Genomic DNA, 25989 nt, shown 5'->3' on the forward strand with positions numbered 1-25989 from the left:
TGTAAAAATTATTGATAAAATAATTTATGATTAAAAAAAAAAGTTCAATATTGAAAGAAAAAAAAAGATAACATGAAAAATTTAGAGAAAATATTTAATATGGAACCAAAACGTGAAATTTTTAAGTGTATATATTTTATGTGTATATTTTAACTGTGCTTGAAAAACGTGTACTTAATTTAACTGTTAACATTACATAAAAGGGTACTTTCTACAAACAATTGAAACAGCTTGCTCGTTATTATTCATTCTCACATGCATCATCTGCTTCAACAAATGCTCAGAAAATTACATTAATTCTTCCATTGACCTTCATCTGCATGATATTGATAGGTTAAACATCATGGTAAAAGGAGCCAAAACTAGTCGTTTTTATTTTATTCAAAAGGTAAGCTTTTCTGACACTAAAATTGCACACCTATTAGTCTATTACCTAAATAGATAAGAAGAATTTTAAGTGTAACAGGTATATCCGTATTTCAATAAATTTAATCGTTGATCTTAATTATAAAATATATATATAATATATATTAATTAAAATTGATGATTAAGATTATTGGAGCATTGGTATTCTTGATACGTTTGAAAATTTTTTAAATATATATGTGATATAATTATTTATAAATAAAATAATTTAATATTGTTTATATTGGATAATTTGTTGGTCTAATTAGTCTATGGTCCTTATAGTTTTATCAAACTTTTAATTAAGTTTTTATATTTTTTATAATTAGATTTTTATATTATATTAAATTTATAACTAAATTCTTATTGTGATAAAAATATTGAAATTAGTAGAATATTTTATTAAACAAAATAGAATATTTAATTAAGTGTTACATATATTCATTTTGTTTAACAAAATATTCTGTTAATTTTAACGTTTTTTTTACGATAAGAACTTAATTACAAAATCTAATATGGTGTAAGAATCCAATTAAAAAATATAAAGAACTGATTAAAATTTCACTAAAATTATACGGGCCGATAGAATAACTAAACTTAATTTTTTGGTTAATAAATTGTATAAAAGAATCTGTAATTTTAATTTTAAAAATTAAGGAATTCCTATAAAAAGATAAAATACATTTTATTATTAATTCATTTATGTGTTTATAATGGTTAGAAAATAATAAATAGCATTTTTGATAGAATATATCCCAAATATATATTATAATTATTATTGTATAATTATTCCTCTGATCAATCTAAATCTAAAAATGCTTAAACCGTTTGTGGATAAAATTTCTGGATTTAGAACATTCATCTCTCTTTTTCATAAGCATAAAAGACAATATATGCTACAAAAAAAAAAAATGGTACAGAAAAATTTCTTACTCCTCTTTGAGTCTTAATGGAGTAATTACATTAATTAACTGAACTCTACTGATCAATACTCAGTCTTCCAATCTGAATTTTTTTCAGATAGTTTGGCCTTATCGTTATGCCAAAATTAATGGCCTATGATGACCACTCTTACTACTAATAATAATAAGTACTTGTGTGTAGTGTTGTTATCATGGTACATGAATAAAGAAAATAAATTAAAATAAAAAATACTTTAAATGATGCACAAGTAGAACTTGGATTCTGCAATGACCTTTGTCTCATCTATCTCTTTCACTATTTTGGCTCAAAGACTCTTTTTTCTCTTATTTTTTTTCAACTTTTTCAACCCCTCTCTCTATCACTTTTATTTCTTATTTTTTAATTTTTTTTTCTGCTACCAAGGTGCAAAGAAACACATAGTCCAATCTGTCAAATGTCAAGTGCAACACCATAATCATCACTTGCCTTTGCATGCATCTATCTATGTTTTAGAATATAAAATTATTTTTTAAAATAGCTATATAATATTTTAGGAAAAATTTCAAGTGTATCGAAAACTAGTGTTCCAGTTATTTTAACTGTTGATTTCAATTAATATATATTATATATATTTTTTATAATTTAGATAAACGGTTAAAACAACTGGAATACCAATGTTTTCAGTACACTTGAAATTCTTCTAATATTTTAACAAATTTTACTTATGTCACTCATATATATATAATTAAAAACTATCACATAAATTATTTTCATAACTTTAAATATCATCATTTTAGTAGTTATATAAATAAAATAATTTAATTAAATGGTGATATAAATAGTTAGAAATAAAAGATTAAACTGAGAAAATGATGGGGTATTATTCAGAATGTATCCAAATTATTTAAAATGATACAATATAAAAAAATATTTATATAAATGCTAAAAAAATAAAAACATAATATCCTATAAATAATTATTCAGATATGTAAATAATTTTAATAAATGCTAATTAATCTTAATATATTATGACATAAATCATTTATGTCAGTATATATATATATATATATATATATATATATATATATATATATATATATATATATATATATATATATATATGTATATGTGTGTGTGTGTGAAAATTAAAAAAAAAATTGATATTGTTTTGAGAGCAAACCCAGATCCCAATTTCATGCAAAAGCAGACAGATAGATCTAGAGACATGAGTGGTGAAAGTGAGATTGAAAATCAGCTTTATTATTTAATTTATTTATTTATATTTGTTGTAGTTGTTCTTGATCTGTAATCACTGGCAAGTTCATAATTAAGGTGAAAGGGATAGAGTAGAGAAGGTTGAAACCAACAGAGAAAATGAGCCCCATCCATCAGCTTGCTTTGTGTGGTGTTTTTTCTTCCTTTAACCCTTCTCTTTACTTTACTTGTCCTTTATGATTATGTACCAGTGTACTCCTCACCCTTCTTTTGAAGCCAACTCATCCTATTTATATATTTTTATAACAAAAATATATTTGACAAATAATAAAAAACAAAAGTTTAATTATTATTATTGCTAAAATAATTGAATAATATTAGATATAATAAATGTGTAATTATATGTATAAAATTATAAATGTTAAATTAAATTAAATAATTTTATATTATTGTCTTTTAGAGAATTTAATTTGTGTCACTCGTTTTGCAAGATGGTAATAATTAAGTATTTGCTGGACTTACCTTAAAAAATTAAATCATCTTAGTTATAATTTGAGAGGAGTGTCATTTTAATATTTTTAATGTCTTACTATTTATACATAAAAAAAATTATAATGAAAGATATTGATAAAATGATAAAAGAATTATTACCATAAAACTAATCATAAAATAATGATTTTCATTTTAGTAAATTTATTTTAATGTTATTCATATTTAATCTTTATCCGGCTAGTAAAGGATTTACTCTCTTAACACATAAAAATTAGTTAATATATGATGAACTTTGCCACCAATTTGGTCAAACTAGATAGATAGAACTAAAGAATAGAAGGATGAATAATTTAGGGTAAAGGTATGACAAGTAAATAAACAAACTTAATTGGATAACTTATGAATTGACTATCAAGATAAAAATATTTCTACCTGAAAATATACAATAACTTAAAATTACAGTGAAAACTCAGGTGCAGTCGATTTTACGTGAAATTGATAGTTAAAAGCAGTTAAATAATTTGATTGATTTGACTAAATTTTCATCTAACTACTCTCAATTATCAACTTTACATGAAGTCGACTGCACGTAAATTTCTACTATCAACATAGGATAATACAATAGGTTGATATATATGTTAGTGAATTAAAAATGTAGGATTGATATTTGATTAAGTAAAGTTGAATGAAAAGTAGGGTTAGGTTAGCATCCATGTATAAAAGAAATGAGAAATGAGAAATGAAAATGGTCCCTGGCAAGGCATGGAAGGATGAGAGGGTGAGGGGGAAGAAGGGCAGCCAAAGAAGGGGGGGCCAACTGACATATGCCTCCTCCCCTTTTTCACGCCTTGTCCGTTCCTATTGACTATTGTCCTCTCTCTCTCTCTCTCTCTTACTGCATTTAACACTGTAACTTTGTTGCCCCCTAAAACCCCACTACCAACTTAGCCAAATCCAACAACAAAAAAAAGTAAATACTATTTCTAGTACTTCATCATTTCTTTCAAACACAAAACTTGTACCTACTAATAATTTAAATAATTAGTTTAAGTGATTTTATATATTGTAATTTGTTGATGTATGAAAAATCGTTTAGACCAATTAATTGAGTGATTGATGATTGATTAGAGAATTTTGAATTGTAAAAAAGGATATTGTTTTTTCATTAAAAATTTTTTTTAATGACAATAATATAATAACTATTATATATCTTATTTAACTTATATTTTTGCAGCAAATATATATTTGCTGTTATTATCATTATTATAATAGCAATTATATAATTTTTTGTCACTATTAAAAAGGTTTTACTGTTAATTGTATAATTGTCGCTAAAATTTTTTAGCACAAAATATAAGACGGCTAATGTTTAATTATAAATAAATATATTAGTGACTCTTTTTATTGTCACTAAAAATAAAATAAATTACTAATAAAAATAATTTTTTTAATAATATTCAAACAAACAATTAAAAATCAAAATAGATATTTACTAAAAAACACAAATTCATATTAAATTATAAAACCGTCCAATTTAATAAAAAAATTTAGAACTACTTAACTTATGTAAAATCATAATATCAAACAATTTCAAAACCTAAATTTAGATTTGAACTGCTATAACTATTATTATATTGAGTGGTTTAAAAAGAGAGGGAATAGAAGCTTTGGTTGCTTCCTTCTCAGATATCTAATAATCTATCTATCTTTCTTGCTTGGTTTTGTGGTCCATTCCCAATTGAGTGTGGCCCCTTTATATAACATAGATAAATTCTTCTGTTTAGAAACAAACAGTAGGATCCAAGTTGAAGGGAATATATGAATTAAGCTAAGAGAGACATCACATAGCAAGAACAAGCCAAGAAAGTGAAAGTGTCAAGCTCAAAAGATAGAGATATATCCATGGATTGGAATAATAATGGCAGCACTAGATCCTTTGTTCCTCGACCTGATTCTTCTTTCAGCTTCCTCTACAACTATACCTACACCAACCCTTACCCAGGTAATAATAACAATAATATTCTTCTTCTTCTTCTTCTTCTAAACCATATATAGCATGTAAACTCTAGAATCCATTTTTGTTTTCATATATGAATAGTAACTTGAGGTACAAGCAATACTATCACACTTTCACTCTATGTTATGTGTAGATCACTGTATATATAGGTGAAAACTCGGGTGCAGTTGACTTCACGTGAAGTTGATAACTGTCAGTCATTAGATGATTTGACTAATTTGACTAAATTTTCATCTAACGATTCTCAGCTATCAACTTTACGCGAAGTCAACTGCATCTGAGTTTCACCGTATATATATGATTTTGCTTAGGCTCCAATTGCAATTGAAACCCTAATAATTATTATTATCACTATGTATAGTTGTTATTATGATTTGTTAATAATAAGGAATAGAAATGAAACAAGGAGGATCATCAGCAATGGTGGAGGGTCCATCATCATCAGCAACATTATCAATGGAGAAAATGAACAACAACAACAACAACTTAATGATGGAGAAGAAAAAGAGGCTAACAAATGAACAGCTGGAGTCACTAGAAAGAAGCTTCCAGAAGGAAATAAAGTTGGATCCTGATCGGAAGATGAAGCTATCAAAGGAATTAGGGCTTCAACCTCGCCAAATTGCTGTGTGGTTCCAAAATAGACGTGCAAGGTGGAAGGCTAAGCAACTTGAGCATTTGTATGATTCTCTCAAACAAGAGTTTGATCTCATTTCCAAGGAGAAACAAAAGCTTCAACAAGAGGTTTCATTATTCCTCATTTCCATCATCATCATTGCACCATAGTAGTGTAATTTATGCTCATTTTAATCATCATTTTATTTATGTCACACTTATTACATTCATCAACAATACCATATATGTCCATATTATTATTAGATGGAAATTCAGGTGCAGTCAACTTTACGTGAAGTTGATAGTTGAGAGTCGTTAAATAAAAAATTTAGTCAAATCAGTCAAATTATCTAACGAATCTCAGCTATCAACTTCACGTAAAATCTACTACACCTGAATTTCCACCTTATTATAATTATAATAAGGATAATTAATTAATCACCGGATAAAACATAAATTGTAGTATCACATGCATATTATCCATCATAATTGGTGCTAAAAAAATTCTAAATAAATGTATTAAAATATTATTAGAGTTGTTAGCAGTTAAGAGTTAAATCAGTAATGACTAGTAGTTAATAAATAGATATTTATGAAGTTAGTTAAAAATATCTTTATAAATAACATGAATCTTGTATCATGTAAAACAACAGCCTAAACACAACAACTTCACGTATATTATTATCTTCTTATTCTACTTTTTTTCCCAGAAATTTAACAAAATGTTCAATGTAATTATATATGTATATAGTTAGATAAATTCTAACAATATTATTGGTTTGTTGAAATTTGAAGAGAAGAAACATTGATTACTGTGGTTGAATGATGAACAGGTAATGAAATTGAAGGGAATACTGAGAGATCATCAAGGTTGTAGAACTACTCAGATATCAAATTACACTGAAATCTCTGGCGGAGGTGGTGGTGGTGGTGATGAGACTACTGTAGAAAGCACTTCTGAGGCCCTACGCTGTTCCAACACCAACAAATCATCATCAATTTCAAGAGCTACTGCTTCCATTGTTCATAATCATAATAATAATAATAATAATAATGGAAATTGCTCTTTCACTGTTGAAGACTACAACACTACAGTTCCACCAACAGTTCTTCCCTATTGGCCTGCTGTTCCTTATTACCCTTAATTAATTAGTATTATCACTAATATGTTTCAGCTTAATTAGTTAGCTAGGTACATTAATTATTAGATGATCAGGGAAATTAATCCAGTTTTTCATAGGATATTCACATCATTAGGATCTTCTTGTTGGTACCTTAATTATAACATTATTATTATTATGAGTATAATATAGTTATTATGTTTATTTAACTTAATTAGTCACTTTTATATATATATAATTGCATGAAGTGTTTTGGTTGTTACCTACTAAATTTATGCTAATTTGTTGAATTTTTTTAATTTATGGATGAAAATTATCTGTTGAAAAGATTTAAACAAATAATTTCTTTTAATTTAATATTACCTCTATGATTAAGAACAAAGAAATGGAGAGAAATGTGAAAAACATAAAGTTATTATCATATTAATGGTTGTTGGTTGTTCAATTATCCTCTATATACTTAAGATGGTATATTAAGTATATTTATAATTGTTTATAAATATATTACATCTGAAAAAAAAATCATTTATCTATCAATCATTTTTTTTCCTTTCCTAGAAGCAAAATTTCACCCTAGCCAAACCCTAAAATATAGAGATGGCTATTATTAGATTCTTTTTCTTATTCAAATTTGGTTCTTCATGCATTATTATTTGGGTTTATGAATATGAATTGCCAAAGGACAATTAGTTTGCGTGTAAGAATGGAGAGATAATAATTTCATTTCCCAAATATATTCAAAAATAAATAAATAAATAAATAAAAGAAAGGTGATTGTTCATGCCCAGTGGCAATGCCCACAAAGGTACAAATTTTTCAGAGAGTAGTTATTGTTGCTTCCAATTTTAAACTTATCCCTAACTTGAGTAAATATACTTTTCTTCTTTGAAACTAGAAACTAGAAAGGTTGAATCTTTCAGTTTTGGGGATCAGTTAATTCATTTCTTTAGTAGTAATTTCTTTTGTTTAATTCAGTCACTTTTTGATGTTGGCAACACATGGAGACTTTGTTCTATAACTAATAAACATGGGCTAATTAATCTTCGATGGGACCAATTATGAGTGTGACAAGTGACTGCAACCCAACAAATTCAAAAATCTAGAGAAACATCTAAATCAATTTTAGTGTTTTTTTTTAAGTAAACAGATTAAAATGTATGTAAATATTGTGTATTGTTAATAATATGTTATTATTAAAATAATTTGTTAACTTTTAGTCATATATTTTATAATATATAATTGAATGATAATATTAAATGTAAAAGTAATTATAATATTGAAGAGACACCAAAAAAATAAAGTGGATATTTCAATGATGATGTCTTCACATAAAAGATTATATTGTAAATTGTTAGATGAATTGATATGTTTGATTGAATATATTTAATTGAATAATCTAATGTTTTACAATGTTATTCTCACGTAAAGAAGCATCTACCAAAAAATAATATTGAAGAATTTTCTAATTTGAGGACTGAAGATTTGAGTTTTCAATTTTTTTTTTTTTTGTGACTGGGTGAAGATCTCACTTTAAATAGTTACACTAAAGATAGATGTCCTACTAACTATACATTTCTTATAAAGAAAAAAAAAACAAAACAAAACAAAAGTGGTGTATCAACACCGAAGCCCAACCAATTATTTTTGGTGATTGTTAATTTGAGGTCAAAATATTCTGGTGATTGTTAATTTGGGGTCAAACTAAAATTTTCAGCAAATTTATTGAAATTCCGGTAGTCACAGCCCAGTATGGGTAAAAAAAAAATGATTTGGTAATTGTCAAAATATTGAGTTGTCATTCTTTTCTGTATTTCCCAATGGCTAGGTTTATTTCTTTGCTTATTTTGTTGTTGTAATCAAATAATTTTTCGTTTAGAACTTAAGGTACACTAAAATGTTATATTCATGGTAATTCAGAAACAAAATTAAAACTTCTAGCTATTATTTTAAGAAATCCCGATTAAAAATTTCGAAATATGAATGAACGCTTTGTACAAATGAATAGAAACTAGAAAAAACATTTACTCACAAAGAAGGATGTCCCTATTATAGTAGAAGACAACATGTTATACCAATTTGTTGTAAAGTTCAGCTTGGATTTTAGGAACTTTTTAAGTTAAACTTTGGGGTAGGCTTGGGAAGTTCAACCAAAGGATACACTCTTTGCAACATTAAGAGAAGAAACAAAATATAAGATCTGAATGAATTATGGAAGAAAATTTTTGGAAAACTTGAAAAAATTGCCTCCATTGGAAAATCAGCACATTCTAAGCTCCAAAACACAAGTTTTAAAACAGCAAAACAAAAGATCAATGATGTGAATGAAATCAGTACAAAAGTTTGGAAACAACTCTATTGTAAAAGCTAAGCCAAAAAGGGAACACCAAAGCTGGGGCCTCAGCGCTTGCCGCCACCACCGCCGAGCTTAGGGCCTTTAGGTTGAGCACCCTTGGAAACATTAGCTTTGCCTTGGGACTTTTGGGACTTTGCCGTAGTTTCTGCCTTCTTTGCCTTCTTCTCATCCTTTGTTTTCTTGATCCTCTCTTTGATTTCACTGCAAAGCATAATGACCTCATATGGTTAGATAACTAAGGGTAGCATAGCAAATGATGTCTGGATAATTATCAGCGAATATACATAAACATGGAATACAAAAGGGAAAAAACTCACCGAAGAGCAGCTTCTCTAGCAGCATCTCGAACCTCCGGCTTCTCAGTCCTCCTTTTCTGGATAACTTCCAAAGTGGCACCAACAATGGACCTGGAGTAAGGCCTCTTGGTGGCACGACGCTTCTTCTTCACAGCTTCTTGAGCAATGTCCTATAGATAGTGTAAAATGATACATATCAGTATGGATGCAATGAAACTAAATGGAATGGCATTCTAACTTCACCCACATTAATCAGTATCAAGCAATTGAGTCCGGTTAAGAACCCCAATGACTAGCTCAAGAAAAAGTATTAACATATTGTTTAATGTCTCACGCACACATAGTTTCGATCAAGAATTCACCTTCTTATGTTGCTTCCTATACATGGCTGTCCATGTAAGCTTCGACGGCTTCAATCTGTTGTGGAAGTACCTCTTGCACTTGGAATTGGCAAACAGAAAGACCTAGTTATTCCAGAAACAAACAGCTTCAGATTAATAACCCATAGCCAATAAATCATAGCAAAAAGCACCTTCACAGCGAAATTTAAAACAAACAAACCTGTGAATCACCACGGACGAATCTGATGCCTTTGCCAGGGTAGATCTTCTGGCCGCTGAAACGGCAAAGTTCGGTCCTGGAATGCACCAAAGATCAAAACTCAGTGAACAGAACTCATTCAATTCATAACACCACAGCAACAATGCCTTACACTTCTTCAATAATGGACCCTTTCTTTTGTGAGCAGCTTCATCTTATGTCTTTTAGTATATAATTCATAATCAACATTCAACAAGATTTTCAAATGAAACTCTTAATCATTACTCAAGATGGAAATAATAATAATTAAAATCTTATGTTATAAACCACTTATTAATCATTTTCAAACATACATGACATAAACCACTTATGTTAATGTTAGTGCCTTATTGAAAAAACAGAATCAAACAGCAAAGATATTTTCTCATTTTTTTTCTAATTTATTTCTAAGAACAAAATCTTAATGAAGCATGCCAAAATTGAGTATTCCCAGCTACAAAAAACAGAATCAAACAGCAAAGAATTTAACCTTGACATTTTTTTCTAATTTATTTCACAATGTCAAAGTTCTAAGTGCAAAATCTTAATGAAGCATACCAGAACTGATTATTCCCGGCTACAGATTAAAATAAAAACACAAAAGAATAGCCATCAATCAATCAAAACCAATTAAGACCATTTTTTTTAAAAAAAAAGCAACATTTCCAAAAATAAAAAACATGAAAGTAAGTATGAAAATTTTCAAACAGAATCAGAGATCCTTATTTCGTAAAAGAATGAAAAAATCGTACTTGAGCACCATGGTTGCTGCTGCAGCTGCTTCGCGTGTTCTTCGATCTCCTTTGTGACGCAGAAACCCTAGAACCCAAATGTTCAGTTATGACTATATATATACCCCAAAATTTCAATAAATAGCCTTCATTTCTTCAAATATCACGGAAATGCCACCGGAGTTTATCTCGGCCCATGTATTTTTACTGGGCCAAGCCCAATTACTTCCATGGTTATCTGGGCCGTAATATTAGTTTCTAGCCCAAACTAGAAGTTATAGGCTCATTGGTTATTTTTGTAATGAAAAATTGGAATTATGCTTCAGTTACATATGTACTAGCATAAACCCTGCTATCCACGGGTGGAAGATCTTTATTTGCCAAATTCTTTTATTTGATTATGTTCATAAAAAAGATTTTATTGTTATTTTATTAAAAATACGTGTAATATGTATTGATTTAAATATATATATATATATATATCTTAATTATATCATTTTTAATAAAAGACACGATAAAATTTAATACTTACTAAAATATTATGATTTGAATAATTTTTTTAAAAAAAGGCATGGCTTAAAGTCAATAATGCAGTTAATTTGAAGTAAATTGTTATTATAAAAAGAAACTAAAATATTAGTAATTAATTTAGATTACTAAAGTATTAGTCACTTATTTAAATTATTTTCATATGTTATATGTTTTCTGTAAGATTATAACAAAAAAAAAATACCTATATCTTTAAATAATTTAACATTAGTTTATATTTTTTTAATGGATAACTTTTAGGGTAAATTTTAACTAAATTTTAAAACAAATGAATACATTTATTGTAATATAAAAATTAAAGTAACTATTGAGTTTTTTTTTTTTTACTAATTCTTATGAGTTATGAGGAAATTTTTTATGAAAAGTTTTTAAAAATTTTATAATATAAATTATTATTGTATTGTTTTAAACAAAGAGGTACTTAATGAGTTAATGGTTTGATTAATTTGGTTAGGTCTATGAGGTCCATAACACAATCAACCCGCATTTTAGAAGAAGTAGGTGGATAATGATTGTTCTGGAGGATAAATAATTGCACTCAATCATAGAAAATGAAAATAAAAATAAAAAGGAAAATGCTCTTGAGATGATAGTTGATAGTGGATAAATATAATAAGAGAAAAAGGGCAAAAAGACAAGTGGATGTTGAGTACATATTGGGAAAAGAATATCAATTAATCAATCAATTGATTTTATCTCTATCATAATTCATACCAAATATACATCATCATAACATTTTTAAGAAATAGTTTCCCATGAGTCATGAAGGAGAGTGAGAATAGAAATGAGTTACCCTTCAAGGCTTCAAGCTAGATCATAAAATATACTGTGATATTTCTTGATTATATTAAGGGTAAAGTATAATTTTTGTTATTGAAATTTGGTAAAATTTTTTAAAATATTTTTAAATTTTATTTTATTTTAATTTTATCCCAAAAGTTTTTTATTTGCATTAAATATATTTTTGACGATTAAATTTTTAAAAAATTTAAGATCAATTTAATAATAATATATAAAAATTGTGCTTGATTTATTTGTGTTGAAGTTGTTCTTATGAAATTGTTGTTGAATTGGTTTTAATTTTTTTGAAAAATTAATCGTCAGGAGTATATTTAATACAAATAAAAAAATTTTAGGACAAAATTAAAACAAAATAAAACTTAAAAATATATTTAAAATTTTTATCAAAATTTAAATATAAAAAATATACTTTACCCTTATATTAATAAGCATGCATATGTATGTATTTTTATATGCACACTAAATATGTATTTTCATAAGATAATTAACCTTTTATACACATATGAATAATATATTTTGTACCAAACAATATTAAAAACCAAAATTTTTAACTAATGATATTTTTTTCAAAATTTTAATATACTAATAATATAAAATATTTTATACAATTGTACAATCATATTTATTTCTTTGTATGATTATTTATATTGTTATTATAAAAGATAATTATTTTTATTAATACGTAATTAGTTATACATATAAAATTATTTTAATTTGACAGTGTATCGAAATTAAATTTTTTAAATATTATTAACCTTTTTTCGTTACTTTTTTGTTTTTATTTTTTGTTTCTCTTTCAATTCACAAAGAACACCCCCACCTCGGAAACACCAATGGAACGAGCCCGTTTGCTGGTTCCATAATCACTCATCACTCTCCGAGATCTCACTTTCCATAAGCCAACTAACCCCTTTCAATTCAAAACCCTCATTTTTGTTAATCTCTTTCTTCATTTCACATACACACACATATTTTTCTTCTTATTCTTATCGTTGATTTTTCTTCTTTCTTCATCGATCGGGGGAAAATGGGGGATAATCAGCCGGAAGAAGAGAGAACCACCGATAGCAGCGATTTTACGTCGGAGGATGAGGGAACGGAGGACTACCGGCGCGGCGGCTACCACGCCGTCAGAATCGGCGACACCTTCAAGAATGGCCGCTACGTCGTTCAGAGCAAGCTTGGTTGGGGCCACTTCTCCACTGTCTGGCTCGCTTGGGACACGCAAAACTCTGTAATCACTCACTCTCTTTCAAAATCGAAGCTTTTTTTGTGGGCTCTGTAGAATTTCTTACATTGGAATGAGTTTATAGTTGTGAAGATAAGCACTTTTTGGTGAATATTTGAAGTGTGTATGGTTAGGGATTAGTGAATTCGTGTTTTTTTAGCTGCCTTAGGAGCTTAAGATTTTGATTATAATGTGTTTGTTAAGCTTAAAAAAAGTTTAGAGCTGTGGTGATGATTTGAAGTGTGCTTGGTTTAGGATTAGTGAATAATTGGTTTTTTAATCTGCCCTAGGAAGTTGAAGTCTTTAATTACAATGTTTTTGAAGCGTGTTTGAGATTTTTTATCTGCCTTAAGCTTTTGATTAAAATGTGGTTTTGACTTTTGAGCCTGAAGTTTATAGTTGTGAAATAAGATATTTTTGAAGATGATTTGAAGCTTGTTTGCTTAGTGATTTGTGATTAAAAGATTTTCCCTTTTTCTGTTTTAATTTTTTGCTCGCTTAGGAAGCTAAAGCTTTGGATTATAATATGGTTTTGAACCCATAGAAGTTTTTGAGTTAGTTAGTCTAATGCCCCAAATCATTGTTTAGTCTTAGTGCCTGACCCTATGTGAGGGATTCAATAGTATTGGAGAAAAACTGCAATTTTATTACTACCAGGCTACTTTGAGTTCGGCTATATGCTTGTGCAGTTAGAATGAGTGTGGATTTTTATTTGGAGCTCTAAAACCATTGTATAAGTGAAAATTCAAATATTTTCAAATGGAAAACTAAATATGCTTGAAAATCTGTAATCTAGTAAGCAAACAATTATTTGGCATCTTTACAATTCTTTAGCTTGACTTTTTTTTAACCTTTTTTTTTTCCACATAATTGGTGTGTGAATATAATTTTTCATGTTCTGATGGAGATATGCAGAACTATGTAGCTCTGAAGGTTCAAAAGAGTGCTCAGCATTACACTGAGGCGGCAATGGATGAGATAACAATTTTGCAACAGATTGCGGAGGGTGACCCAGAGGATAAGAAATGTGTGGTGAAGCTTTTGGACCATTTCAAGCATTCTGGTCCGAATGGACAGCATGTCTGCATGGTCTTTGAATACCTTGGCGATAATCTATTAACTCTTATAAAGTATTCTGATTACCGCGGGATGCCTATTAGTAGGGTTAAAGAGATATGCTTTCATATTTTGGTTGGATTGGATTACTTACATAAGCAGCTTTCTATTATACATACTGACTTGAAACCCGAAAACATCCTTCTCTTATCAATGATAGATCCGTCCAAAGATCCTAGAAAGTCGGGCACTCCTCTCATTCTTCCAAATAGTAAAGATAAGACAGTGCTAGAGTCTGGAGGTGCAAAAGACCTGAAAACATCAAATGGGGATTTGCTCAAGAATCATAAGAAAAAAATTAAAAGAAAAGCTAAGCAGGCAGCACACGGATGTGTGGAGAAGGAAGCTTCAGAAGGAGTTGATGGTAATCCTGAAACCTCTGGTGCCATAGAATCGTCTCCAAATGCAAGTTCTGCAAAAGAACAAGCTTCCAGTTCTACAGGGACCCATCGGTTATCAGATGCTGATGGAACAAAGTCAAAAGAACAGAGTGGTAAAAGGGGAAGCCGTTCAATGAGACAAAAGCTGCTGGCATCAGCTGATCTGAAGTGCAAGTTAGTTGACTTTGGTAATGCTTGCTGGACATATAAACAGTTTACAAATGATATCCAGACAAGACAATATCGGTGCCCAGAGGTGATCCTTGGGTCGAAGTATTCTACTTCTGCAGATCTTTGGTCCTTTGCTTGCATTTGTTTCGAGCTTGCCACGGGAGATGTTCTATTTGATCCTCACAGTGGTGACAACTTCGATCGGGATGAGGTGTGTATATTATGTTTACAATGTGTGATTAGAATGTGTGATTATTCTCACTTATATGATGAGAATTTCTAGGTTTTCAGGTCCTTATATTGAAACTTAAAATTTGAATGGAACTTACAAATGATAACATTTTAAAAGTCAAGTGTGTGAATAATATGCATATGAATTTTGGAAAAGCTTTAGGTGCTTGAAATTTCTAAAACTATGATAGAAGAGTTGTAGTATTATATATCTATGAAGTCTGTCATTGATTGTTAGTCAAAATTCAATTCAGCCACGTAGAATGAGGAAGATACCTACTATCTGTATTAGCTAGTTCAGCATGAAATGAGTAGCTTGTTTTAGTAAATAAATTTCATGGTTTCTTTATTTTCAAAACTTCTTTATTGGTTGAAAGGATTACATATGTATGTATTATTGGTCATCAAATCCCAACAAGCAACCCAATTAGTCTAAAGTAAAGAAGATACTGTAGCGACAGGCGTTGGTTTTTGCATAGCTTTGATGGCTCTGGTTGGGAAGGAATGCTAGTTCTTTTTGGATGTAGATCTCTTTTGTTGTAGGATATGGAGCTGAATGAGTAAAACATTGGTTGGTGTTCACTTCATGATTCCAACTCTTTTTTTTTTTAATAACATTTTGTGGAGTATCTAGTGTCTTATTCATTATATACATTTTTTTTCTACTGGTACATTCTTGTGTGGCGTGAAGAGGCGATGTGCATGGGTAAATGTAAATATGCTGTTATTTTGGATCCAAGTAGCACAGTGCTGGATGAGAAAGAAAATAGAATCACTATAGGTGTTGTTGATCTTGAACAGCTTTATGTGATATATAAACTGACTATCTCAAGCGCTACTTGCAAATGACAAGCCTCCGATACTCCTTCCATTCATGCAGTGAAAGTGTTTCTTGGATTTTGTTTCTTTTTAAAACTGTTAAGGAGATTCATACAAACTATTCAGGTTTGGGAGATTTCACACGATAACTTGGGATTTTATTCCTCCATGCTGGCATATGGAGAATAATGCTTAGCCTAGTCCATGTCTGATGGGGAACCACAGTCCTTTATTCAACTTTTACGATACAAAACTATTTATATGTTAGTACCAGTGAGAGAGATGGTTCTTTCTATAATCAAATGATCCATATCTCAATCCTTTTTTGCCTCTGTTCTTATAGATGTCCATTCTTCAAGCTCAAAGCCTCACAGTGAGGAGTGTGTATTATGGTATAAATCCGTTCATGTGCCTCTAGCCCGCTACCGAACAATTTAAACTTCGGAAGATATGGTTTATGATAATAGCCACCTCCTCTAATAATGTCAAGTCTCAAACTTAAAAAATTCCATAGAGTAAACCTTTGCTGCCACTCGAGTTATGATTATTAACTTGTCGCCGTCCCTTTTATAGGATGCTATCTTGAGGTCCCTAATCACTATCGCCCTTTCCTAAACTTAATGCATATTAGTTAATTGAGGCATACATTGCTGCTTTCACCAAATGGTTTGGTTGGTGTGTGGTTTTAATTGATTGGATATTGGTCTTTCAAAAAGAACAATAGAGATGTGCTTATCAAATTCAATGCCAGATTTACAGCTTTATTTGGTGGGAGTGATCAATTGTTGCCATTCATTTTTTGGTTCTAGTTTCTGAATGTTGTTCTATAATTTGTCTCAGGACCACTTGGCATTAATGATGGAACTTCTTGGAATGATGCCGCGGAAGGTAGTAATACTTTTCTGTGTACTTCTCAATCAATCATTTTCATGACATTCATGGCTAAGGCTAACATGTTTGTGCATCATAATTCTCAGATTGCATTAGGAGGCCGTTACTCTCGCGATTTCTTTAATAGATATGGGGATCTAAGGCATATCAGGCGATTACGGTTCTGGCCCTTGAACAAGGTTCTCATGGAGAAGTATGATTTTAGCGAGCGAGATGCAAATGACATTACTGAGTTTCTGGTTCCGATTCTAGACTTTGTTCCCGAGAAACGGCCAACTGCTGGGCAGTGCCTTCAACATCCGTGGATCAATGCCGGTCCACGGCTCTTGGAGCCATCCGTCGCCTCTTCTGATCACAGCCTGCCTGGAGCCAACGCTGGCATTTCTGACCAAAAGAAAAAGGACAAAGATGATAGGGAGGCCATGGAAGCAGGAATGGGAAACATAGCAATCAACACAGATACCAAATCAGTCATGGCTTCCCCATCTAAGAAACTCTTCCAAGGAAGCCATAGCCACAAGTAGTTCATCCATAGCTAGAACCCTGATATGCAGCCGGTTTCTATGAAATACTTGCATGCTTCTGGAGCACATTTAAGACAGAGACGTGCTCCTCGGTCGCTCAATGTTGTTGCGAGGGGCCATTGATTGGTTTTCAAATTGGATCCAGGCAAAATACAAACTAGTCCCTGCAAGTGTTCTACACAGCTCAGTGTTTTAGACAAAGGTGGATTGAAAAGGTCAACATTTATGATATAGAATCAAGGGTCTTACCTTTGTTCTTTGTTACCATTGACTTGTTTGTGAACAGTGTTCATTCTCATGTCATCTTGTACTGATTGATATTCTGGATATTAAAACATTATAGACCATGTTTATTCTTTAATTGTTCTTTGTTTTCTCAATACTACATAACTAAAAAATCAACCGTAAACTAGATATTGATTTGAGGCACTTGTATTTAAAAAGTGTAGTTGGGTCACAATGATTGAAACCTTATCACAGGAAATTAGACAATTATTACAAGGATATTGTTTACTAAGCATATGTCATACAATTATTAGTATCAAACTATTTTAAACAAGAAACATTATCTTGAGAATTGAGAATAATAAGTAAAAATAATTGGAAATAAGACATTGATTTAAGGGATTTTTTAAGACCTTTGTTTTATTTTATCGGCAAAAGGTTTTAGGAAGATTATTCACGAAATGGTCAAAGATGATCTATGCCTAAATAGTATCACTGTAAACATAATACATGATAGAGTGCAATGTTGTTTTTTGATTGATGTAGTCGTCTTTACTTAATAGGATAAGGATTTGTTATTGTTTGTTTTGTTCTTTTATTTTCCCTTTTAACTTTCTTGTGATGCAATTGGCTGGCTGAATAAATTGATGTTACATGATATAGGCCATAGTTCAGAATATTCATTGTCCCTATATATAGGGAGAAAGAGAGATGCATAGCATGTGCTTTGTTCAGCAAACACATGATCATGGTTTTCATGTTTGAATTTTGATGAATAAAAACATGATTAGAATTATTTCTCACTTGGCCTAAATGTCCACCGTCAACATTATGTTATTCCCATGCAAAAATCATTAGGGTTTATTTAAGGAGTTTAGCTTTTATGTAGGTAAAATATTTTCTAAAATATTTTATTAGTTATCTAATTATATCTATTCTTTTAAATTATCAATCACGGAGTTAATATAAAAAATAATTATCTTTATTAATATGATATTACACAATTAAATTGAGGTGTTCACGAGTTTGAATAACTCGATTATACATCCGAACCAATTAAATCAGTTCTAGAACCAATAGATAATTGGGTATAATTAAATCTGACTAGATGATACCATATCATAACTGATTCGAGTGTTGATTTTGGGGAAGTGAAATCCAAACCAACCCAATAACCCTTTTATTCCAAATCTAAACCAACTTAACCCGTAAACACTCCTAAATTAAATACATATATAAAATTACTTTATATTGATAATACATCAAAATAAAATTCATATTTAAATTTAAACTGACATTATTTAATAATAAAAAAGCCTTCGTTGAAGATAAATAGGGGTTTTGAGTTTTGGAAGTGCCTCTCATCACAATTACTTTTGGTAGTAGTAGAAAAACTCCACAATAATTCATGCTACTATCCAAATCATTGTTCATTTATTTTTTAAATTATAAAAAAAAGTTAAAAAAAACCTTGTTCTTGTAAAATTAACACACTAAAAATTTTGGATACTTTTCTTTTCAAGGTCGTAGTCCAAAAAGATCTACAAACTTTATTTAACCAAAAAAAAAGTATTTGTTGCATCTGTATTCTTTGTCTATAGTTCTATGTTTCTAGTCACACTTCATTTATTTTTTATTCAATTAGACAAATCAAATGATGTTTTCTTTTGAATAGAATAATTGAATGATTACAAGTTTTTGTTACATGCATATCATACATCACATTTAATATATAATATTACAAAAAGAACATTATATTTATTTTCTGCTTATCAATAATTTGTGAATGAAAGAGGAGGAAGTAATTTTCATTACAAACATATGTTGCTTGAGTGTTTAGAACAACTAAATTAATTTTAAAACATGTAGGTCTTATCAAATTTTGATTACGTATTTATATGAATGAATTAATTAATCAATCATTCAAAGAGAATAAACAAATAAACTGAGAAGTTATCTTGATGCAAATGTGTAACCATTCATCGAATTAGCAGAGTTTTTTAGGTCCTGATTTTATAAGATGAGATAGTCACCTTCAACAATAAAAGAGAAAAATAAAAAAATAAAAAAGGAAAAACAATCTTATAATTAAGAAAAGAATCAACAAAGACTAATATTTATAAGAATGTCCTTTGATGAATCCACTGAGACTGGATTCTCAAAATTATCTTAAATAAAATATTTAAATTTATAAAGATACTTTTATTTATTGTATTATCAAGCCAATTATGTTACATTGAAATTTTTTCAATTTCTTTGCAAAATAGATGCCTCTATCAAATTTATTTTGTTCTTATCTTAACATAATGGATGTAGGCTAAGCACAGAATCATTGATTATTATTTTCGGCCAATACTATTTTAATTATACAAAAATTAATATTTTCCCAAATCTGTGTCCATAAATTATTAAAGTAAAAGCAAAATTAATTATATTTAATAGTGATGGTTTAAGCAACCGCCACGTATAATTTATTTCCTTTTCGTTTCAAAACAAAACACTATTTTGGTGTTACCAAAGATCTAAGATTTGATTCAAAGATCTAACCAGCTATTTGCTTATTTGGCCACATGATGTCTTAATCAAATAATTCCGACCGTATATTCATACATAGGGTACCTTAATCTCCATCTTCAATGACAAAAAAGGGAAAAACATTGGTCCCAAAATTCATTTAATTTGGTGATAGATTCCAAAAAATGCAACAATCATGCAGGGACCATACATTTAGTATTATATATATTTATTTAAATTTAAAATATTAATGGTATTATTTTATTCTTCACTTTTGGATCAAGACCATAATAATCATGGAGCCTCTTTCAAGTTTATAGTAGCCAAGTTCCACAAATCTTCTTCACATATTCAATACCACTAGAAAATGAGAGAGATGAGAACAGAAAAATTTGAGATTAAAGTATTTAGATTTGGTCTATTCATTTGTATATATGCACATAAAAAAAAATTGTGCACATAATAAAGACAATTAAATCAATAGTCTACTACATCAAATTCTTACAAATACAATCATTTGATTAAATAACATTAATTTTTTTTTAAATCTTTTACACTCTAAGTAAATAACAATAAAATTACTAAATTTTAATTGTTAGTTATTCACCATTTCCTAAATTATTTAGTCCATTTTGAACACTTAATTATTTAAAGATCTAAATCATTTATGGCCAACCAGTTTTTAAGAGAATTAATACCTGAACATTGTGGGGTCACCAATACCTTGATTTTTTTTTTGTGACTTTCCAATACCTTGATTGTTGAATCACAATCATAATTAAAAGAAAAATAAACAGAAATATTATAATATAAATATAATATTGGGGAGGAATTGAATGATTCCCCCAACAAAATAAGACAAATTAATGAAATGACAAAGTACATAATAAGATATGTATGTGTTAGCCAGGAACTAACACAAACCATAGACTCCCTGTTTTTTTCCACACAAGAGACTAAGGCAAAAATAGCCTTTGTTATTTAAGGGAGACACAGATTTTCATTCATTCCTGTTGGTCAACTAGGTATTGACCAACATTTGGAAATAATATTTTTGTGCTAATCTTAATGCAAAACCTATCTTTTCACACACACTAATTGACTCTCAATACTTTTTCCAAATTGTTTGGTGCTACTAATTTCACACACTTAAAATCTTAATCACTGACTTGTACAAAATCCTAAGAATCCCATAAACTCATGGTTGTTTATCATTTTAATGCTCTGTTCAGTGCCAACAACACCTGAAAAAGTAAAAAAAAATGTTTAACAATGTAATTATGTAGGGGTTAAAAAGTCATATGAATCAGAAACTGAGTTTGGTTTGGTTTATTACCCATGGTGACAGCACTAGCAAAAATAACACCAGAGAGGATGAATACAATGAGTGAAGCCCTTCCAAGACATTTAACCAATCTTCTTACAAAGAATTGTCCCCAGAATCCAGCCAAAACTGACACTGTAGTGAGGTATAAGGCTGCCAAAAAAATACAATAACATTTTGATTTATATGCACAGTAAAAAAATGATTTATATGTATTGTTATTGTCTGTATAGAACTTTTTTATATTAACCAATTGTCATGTTCTTTTGTTCAGATAAATATTGTAAAAGAAGTTTTATACGAAGGTTTATAAATTAAACTTGAACTTTTATACATAAAACTACAATTAACTTAGAGGGTTGCTGAAAAAATTACCAAAAGGAATAGGGAATCTCTTGAGAAGGTAGAATTCAACAACAGACAAAGATGATGAAAACATCATCACAAATGTTGCTGTCGCACTTGCAACCTGCAATGCCAATGACATAAAAATATTTAGAAGTTAATTTTATTGATTTTTAGTCCTAAATCAAGATTTTTAGGCACTCAAATCAGCTCATAAATTATAAAGTCAACTTTACTTTACACTCTTTACAAATAAGTTAAAACGAATTAAGTCCCAACTTAATCTCTAAAATTGACTGCGTATACTAAAATAATTTTTTAAATTCCAATTGCACCAATTTTATTCATGAAATTGAAAAAATTACAACGCATTAACAGTTGGGATCTCAAAGACTATTTTAAAGTTTAACTCCATAATACATATTCTTTACCTAGTCAACACATTTTTTCAAAGTAGCATATATACTTAACCTAGTCAACAAAACCTTGAAAATGTACATACTACATACTTTAATTACCTGAGGGATAACACCAATCTCCAAGAGAAGAGGGCCTAAAACAAATCCACCACCTGAACCAAGTAACCCTCCAACAGTTCCACCAATGATTCCACACAATGCACAAAATGCAAGGTTCATAGGTGTCCATGCTATTGAGGCCTCACATATGTAATCTAAGCACCCTGTTGTGATTCTTTTCTTGTGATCCTTGTACAACTTCACTGTTTCATACCCAAACACCACAAATGCAATTGGAAACTGAAAACACAAAAAAAGAAAACATAGTTTCATGTCAATTATTAGTCAAACCACACACTACTAAGTGTAGTAAAATAATAATTTGAGGTTATATTTGTTAATTGAACTTTATCCAACCTGTAAACCAAAAAGGACCCAGTACAAAACACTGCAAGCCTTTGTATTATTCTGCAACCACCGCCACCAAACATGTTAAAATAAATAATATTAAAAAAATAACATCAAAAAAATTTGGACAGAATAAGATAGAGAGAAAGAGACTTGCTTTGATGATTTGAATCAGCAAGAAACCAAGCCACACTACCATCAACACCAGCATCCTTTTCCATCTAAGGTTGAGACACATTATTTCCTGAAATATGTTTTTTTTTTTTTTTGAAGTGTAGTGTAATAAAGGTTAATTTGTTCCTCTCATAGACAATAAAACAATAATTGTGATAATATATAACCACGTTTTTCATGCGTTTTCATTTAAATAATCATCTAATAATAAAAAAATAAATAAAATTACATACTAGAGCTGACTTCTCTTCTCTGGGGATCAATGGTTCATATTTTGTATCAATTAAAACTGCAAAAGTCATGAATACAATTAGAACTCAAAACACAATTTATAAATAAACAAATTATCACTATAGTATATTAGCATATGAATATAATACAAGTTGATGCTCTACACAAAAAACTGTTCATGACTTCATGTTATCATGCCAATCATTGAACCCAAATTATATTTCACCGTCTCCTATTCATTACTTTACAAAGATAAAACAATTAATAAAAATGTATAAGATTATTGAAACCTACGTTCTCCACGTGAATTAACTATAGTTGCTTCTTGCTTGGCCTTTTCCTGCACATAACAAAGCAGAAAACAAAAAGGGGTCAAACAAAATAAAATTATAAAGAAAACTAGAAAAATCTGATAAGTTAAATTTTCCAAATAGTGTCATCATGATCTAAAATCATGAAAAAAAAATATTTTTTTACCTTGAGAAGAGTCTCTTCCTTCCACATCTCAATTCCTTTGAAGAAGGACCTTGAAGATGTGCCAATGAAGAGAATGATGATGAGGACAGTGATGAGCCAATAGGGGAAGACAACACTGAGAGAAACACCAATAGTGATTCCAAGCAAGAGCATAGGTTGGAACAGAAGTGCAAGATCATAGTCTAATATTGGAACCTCCTTTGTTGGATGTGGCACTCTCAGATTGTACCATACAGATGATGCTGATGCCCCCATTATCATACCTACGATCAAAAAACCATATATTATTGTTTTCACTTATTCTCAAACAGAAAACGAAAACACAAACCAAATAGCAGTAACTTCACAAACAACTATGCTATGTATCAATGATTAATGAACAATAAACCACTCAGAAAGACCAAAAGAAGAAAAGGGGTCATAATTTTATTTGTCAAAATCACAAGTAGATAGCCTCCAAAAACAATCCTATTTGAGTCAAGAATATTCATCATGGTAGGACTAACTATTCAGGGTGGGAATTTTTTCCATACATGCGCTAAAAGAATTTGAATCAATTTTGTTTGTGAAAGTCTAAGTAAAAAAATGAATTATTATTATTGGAATATAAGAAATTTTGTTACATTTAGATAGAGCAGCAGCAGATTTTGTATCAAAGCCAACAAGGAGAGTAAGCATGGGAACAAAAATGCCACCACCACCAACCCCACCAACAGTTCCAAAAGCAGACCCAAGAAAACCAATCACTGTGGCCAACACAACCCTCCAATTCAGCTCCAATTCCTGCAACAACCAACCATTGCTCTTGTTACATTCACACACAAAAAAAGAAGCAAAACTCATTCAAAAAGTTCTCATGGGAATATGATCAAACACCTACAGGCCAAACTTTCTGAACTCCAGATTCATAAAGGGTATTGGTAGCAAGGTATGGTTTGCTTTCATGATTATGATGATGAGCATGGTTTATGAGCAACACAGCAGATAAAACAGCAACAGAGGAAGCAGAGACAAGATATGCAATGAAACCTCCAGTGTTTGACATTGATATGATTCTGAGAAAACAAAAAGAATGTGTTATTATAATGTAAGTAACTTTGGAAGAAGATACAAAGCAGAGAATGAAGAGAGGCAGAGAGGGAAGAAGTGCCTATAAAATGAAGAGAGAGAGAGAGAGAGAAGGTTGGTGAAGTGTAACTGCTGCTGCTACCTCTAATCAGTGAAATACGTGCACTGCTTCAATTGGTTGGTACTTCTAGAGTATCCCTATTGTGTTTCTTTCTACTTTCTACCATTCAAAATAGAAGAGAAAAAACCCTAAACTCCTCATAATTTTTTCGAAAAATAATGGATTCTTTGACAAAAAAAATATTCAATTTGGTTTTTAATTTTTGAGCTTTACTTTTATGAGACTGATTAGTTGAGGGATGTTTAAATTCAAATCGATCTAAATTAAATCACTCATATAATCCAATCCAAATCAAAAATCGATTAAACCCGCACTAATTTGAATTTGATTGGATTCTACTTTTTGCAAACCGCTGGATCGGATCGGATTTTGGATCTATTTTTCATAACCGATCCAATCCAATTCAAACCGCACAATGTGATATAATATTATTATTTTATTATTATATTTACAATTATACTTATAGCATGTTCAATTTATTATACATTTTTATATTATTCAAGTATTATTATTATTTAATAAATATTTTATGTTCAAAATATTATTTATTTAATTATTTTAACTAACTTATAATTTTATTTCTATTGTTATGTTATTGTTGTCTTTTTAAAATATTGTTGAGACTTGTTATATCATTGTTGATTATTTAAAATTTGATGTTGAGACATGTTATATATATTTAATTTTTTTAATTTATAAAACCGCAAATCCAATCCAATCCAAACCGCTTGAAATTGGATCGGATCGGATCGAATTTTTTTTAAAGATCATCCAATCCAAACCGCACCATAAGTAAAATTAGTGTTAGAATCGGATGAATTTTTACTCAAAATCGATCCAAACCGCACCGCGAATACCCATGGATTAGTCTCTGTGCTAAAAAAATCAATGTTATTTTTTATTGACACAGGGACTAATTAATCCAAAAAAAAGATATCATAAATTGGGTTGGGTATTTTTTTTTTTATCAAAAGTCTTATAGTCTTTTCGAAATAACTATCAGAAACTGGATGGATATTCATTCAAAATAAAATAAAATAAAAATAACATTAATTTAATTATCTATATAAAATATAACATATATTTTAAAAATAAATTAAATTATACTTATATTTATATATAAATATATAATAATTAATTTGATTGTAAAATTTTAAAATATTAAAAAATTTATTTATGAATTAAATCAAATATAAAATTATATTTT

The 25989-nt window shown here is 29.5% G+C and overlaps 4 protein-coding genes across 9 annotated transcripts; 2 read left to right on the forward strand and 2 right to left on the reverse strand.

Moving 5' to 3' along the window:
* Positions 1-4714: 4714 nt before the first annotated feature.
* LOC112759065 (putative homeobox-leucine zipper protein ATHB-51) lies at positions 4715-6977 on the forward strand. 4 transcript variants are annotated; one of them, XM_025807893.3, is made up of 3 exons: positions 4715-5017; positions 5421-5776; positions 6481-6977. In XM_025807893.3, exons 1-3 carry the CDS (start codon positions 4918-4920, stop codon positions 6790-6792), a joined length of 768 nt encoding a protein of 255 aa, XP_025663678.1. In that variant the 5' UTR covers positions 4715-4917; the 3' UTR covers positions 6793-6977. The 4 variants fall into 4 exon arrangements, with proteins under 4 accessions (XP_025663678.1, XP_025663687.1, XP_025663692.1 ...); XM_025807902.3 differs by having other exon boundaries at positions 5427-5776; XM_025807907.3 differs by having other exon boundaries at positions 5439-5776.
* Positions 6978-8987: 2010 nt separating this feature from the next.
* Positions 8988-12820, reverse strand: LOC112759086 (large ribosomal subunit protein eL24). Its single transcript, XM_025807919.2, has 5 exons — positions 10749-12820; positions 9979-10054; positions 9780-9881; positions 9439-9587; positions 8988-9322 (listed from the first exon to the last, which is right to left on the reverse strand). The coding sequence occupies exons 1-5, from the start codon at positions 10757-10759 to the stop codon at positions 9166-9168; spliced, it is 495 nt and encodes a 164-aa protein (XP_025663704.1). The 5' UTR covers positions 10760-12820; the 3' UTR covers positions 8988-9165.
* A 92-nt stretch (positions 12821-12912) lies between these two features.
* On the forward strand, positions 12913-17798 carry LOC112759096 (uncharacterized). 2 transcript variants are annotated; one of them, XM_025807925.3, is made up of 4 exons: positions 12913-13311; positions 14213-15183; positions 16863-16910; positions 17000-17798. In XM_025807925.3, exons 2-4 carry the CDS (start codon positions 14215-14217, stop codon positions 17435-17437), a joined length of 1455 nt encoding a protein of 484 aa, XP_025663710.1. In that variant the 5' UTR covers positions 12913-13311; positions 14213-14214; the 3' UTR covers positions 17438-17798. The 2 variants fall into 2 exon arrangements, with proteins under 2 accessions (XP_025663710.1, XP_025663709.1); XM_025807924.3 differs by having other exon boundaries at positions 13035-13311; positions 14221-15183.
* Positions 17799-20954: 3156 nt separating this feature from the next.
* Positions 20955-25097, reverse strand: LOC112759110 (sulfite exporter TauE/SafE family protein 4-like). 2 transcript variants are annotated; one of them, XM_025807947.3, is made up of 12 exons: positions 24804-25097; positions 24474-24648; positions 24217-24376; positions 23594-23856; positions 23411-23456; positions 23119-23174; positions 22869-22955; positions 22721-22771; positions 22364-22603; positions 21876-21969; positions 21513-21653; positions 20955-21420 (listed from the first exon to the last, which is right to left on the reverse strand). In XM_025807947.3, the coding sequence occupies exons 2-12, from the start codon at positions 24636-24638 to the stop codon at positions 21338-21340; spliced, it is 1386 nt and encodes a 461-aa protein (XP_025663732.1). In that variant the 5' UTR covers positions 24639-24648; positions 24804-25097; the 3' UTR covers positions 20955-21337. The 2 variants fall into 2 exon arrangements, with proteins under 2 accessions (XP_025663732.1, XP_025663724.1); XM_025807939.3 differs by having other exon boundaries at positions 24744-24972.
* Between the last annotated feature and the right edge of the window lie 892 nt (positions 25098-25989).

Source organism: Arachis hypogaea, chromosome 2 (genome assembly GCF_003086295.3).
Source record: "Arachis hypogaea cultivar Tifrunner chromosome 2, arahy.Tifrunner.gnm2.J5K5, whole genome shotgun sequence".
NCBI lineage: Eukaryota > Viridiplantae > Streptophyta > Magnoliopsida > Fabales > Fabaceae > Arachis > Arachis hypogaea.

Coding starts and splice junctions, on each gene's coding strand:
- LOC112759065 (XM_025807893.3), top strand. CDS start 4,918: ATGGATTGGAATAATAATGGCAGCACTAGATCCTTTGTTCCTCGACCT. Junction 5,018..5,420: donor CTACACCAACCCTTACCCAG/GTAATAATAACA, acceptor GTTAATAATAAG/GAATAGAAATGAAACAAGGA. Junction 5,777..6,480: donor AACAAAAGCTTCAACAAGAG/GTTTCATTATTC, acceptor AATGATGAACAG/GTAATGAAATTGAAGGGAAT.
- LOC112759086 (XM_025807919.2), bottom strand. Junction 9,882..9,978: donor TCGTCCGTGGTGATTCACAG/GTTTGTTTGTTT, acceptor TGGAATAACTAG/GTCTTTCTGTTTGCCAATTC. Junction 9,323..9,438: donor GCTAGAGAAGCTGCTCTTCG/GTGAGTTTTTTC, acceptor TATGCTTTGCAG/TGAAATCAAAGAGAGGATCA.
- LOC112759096 (XM_025807924.3), top strand. CDS start 13,105: ATGGGGGATAATCAGCCGGAAGAAGAGAGAACCACCGATAGCAGCGAT. Junction 15,184..16,862: donor ACAACTTCGATCGGGATGAG/GTGTGTATATTA, acceptor AATTTGTCTCAG/GACCACTTGGCATTAATGAT. Junction 16,911..16,999: donor TTGGAATGATGCCGCGGAAG/GTAGTAATACTT, acceptor CATAATTCTCAG/ATTGCATTAGGAGGCCGTTA.
- LOC112759110 (XM_025807947.3), bottom strand. CDS start 24,638: ATGTCAAACACTGGAGGTTTCATTGCATATCTTGTCTCTGCTTCCTCT. Junction 24,377..24,473: donor GAGTTCAGAAAGTTTGGCCT/GTAGGTGTTTGA, acceptor TGGTTGTTGCAG/GAATTGGAGCTGAATTGGAG. Junction 23,457..23,593: donor AGGAAGAGACTCTTCTCAAG/GTAAAAAAATAT, acceptor TGTTATGTGCAG/GAAAAGGCCAAGCAAGAAGC.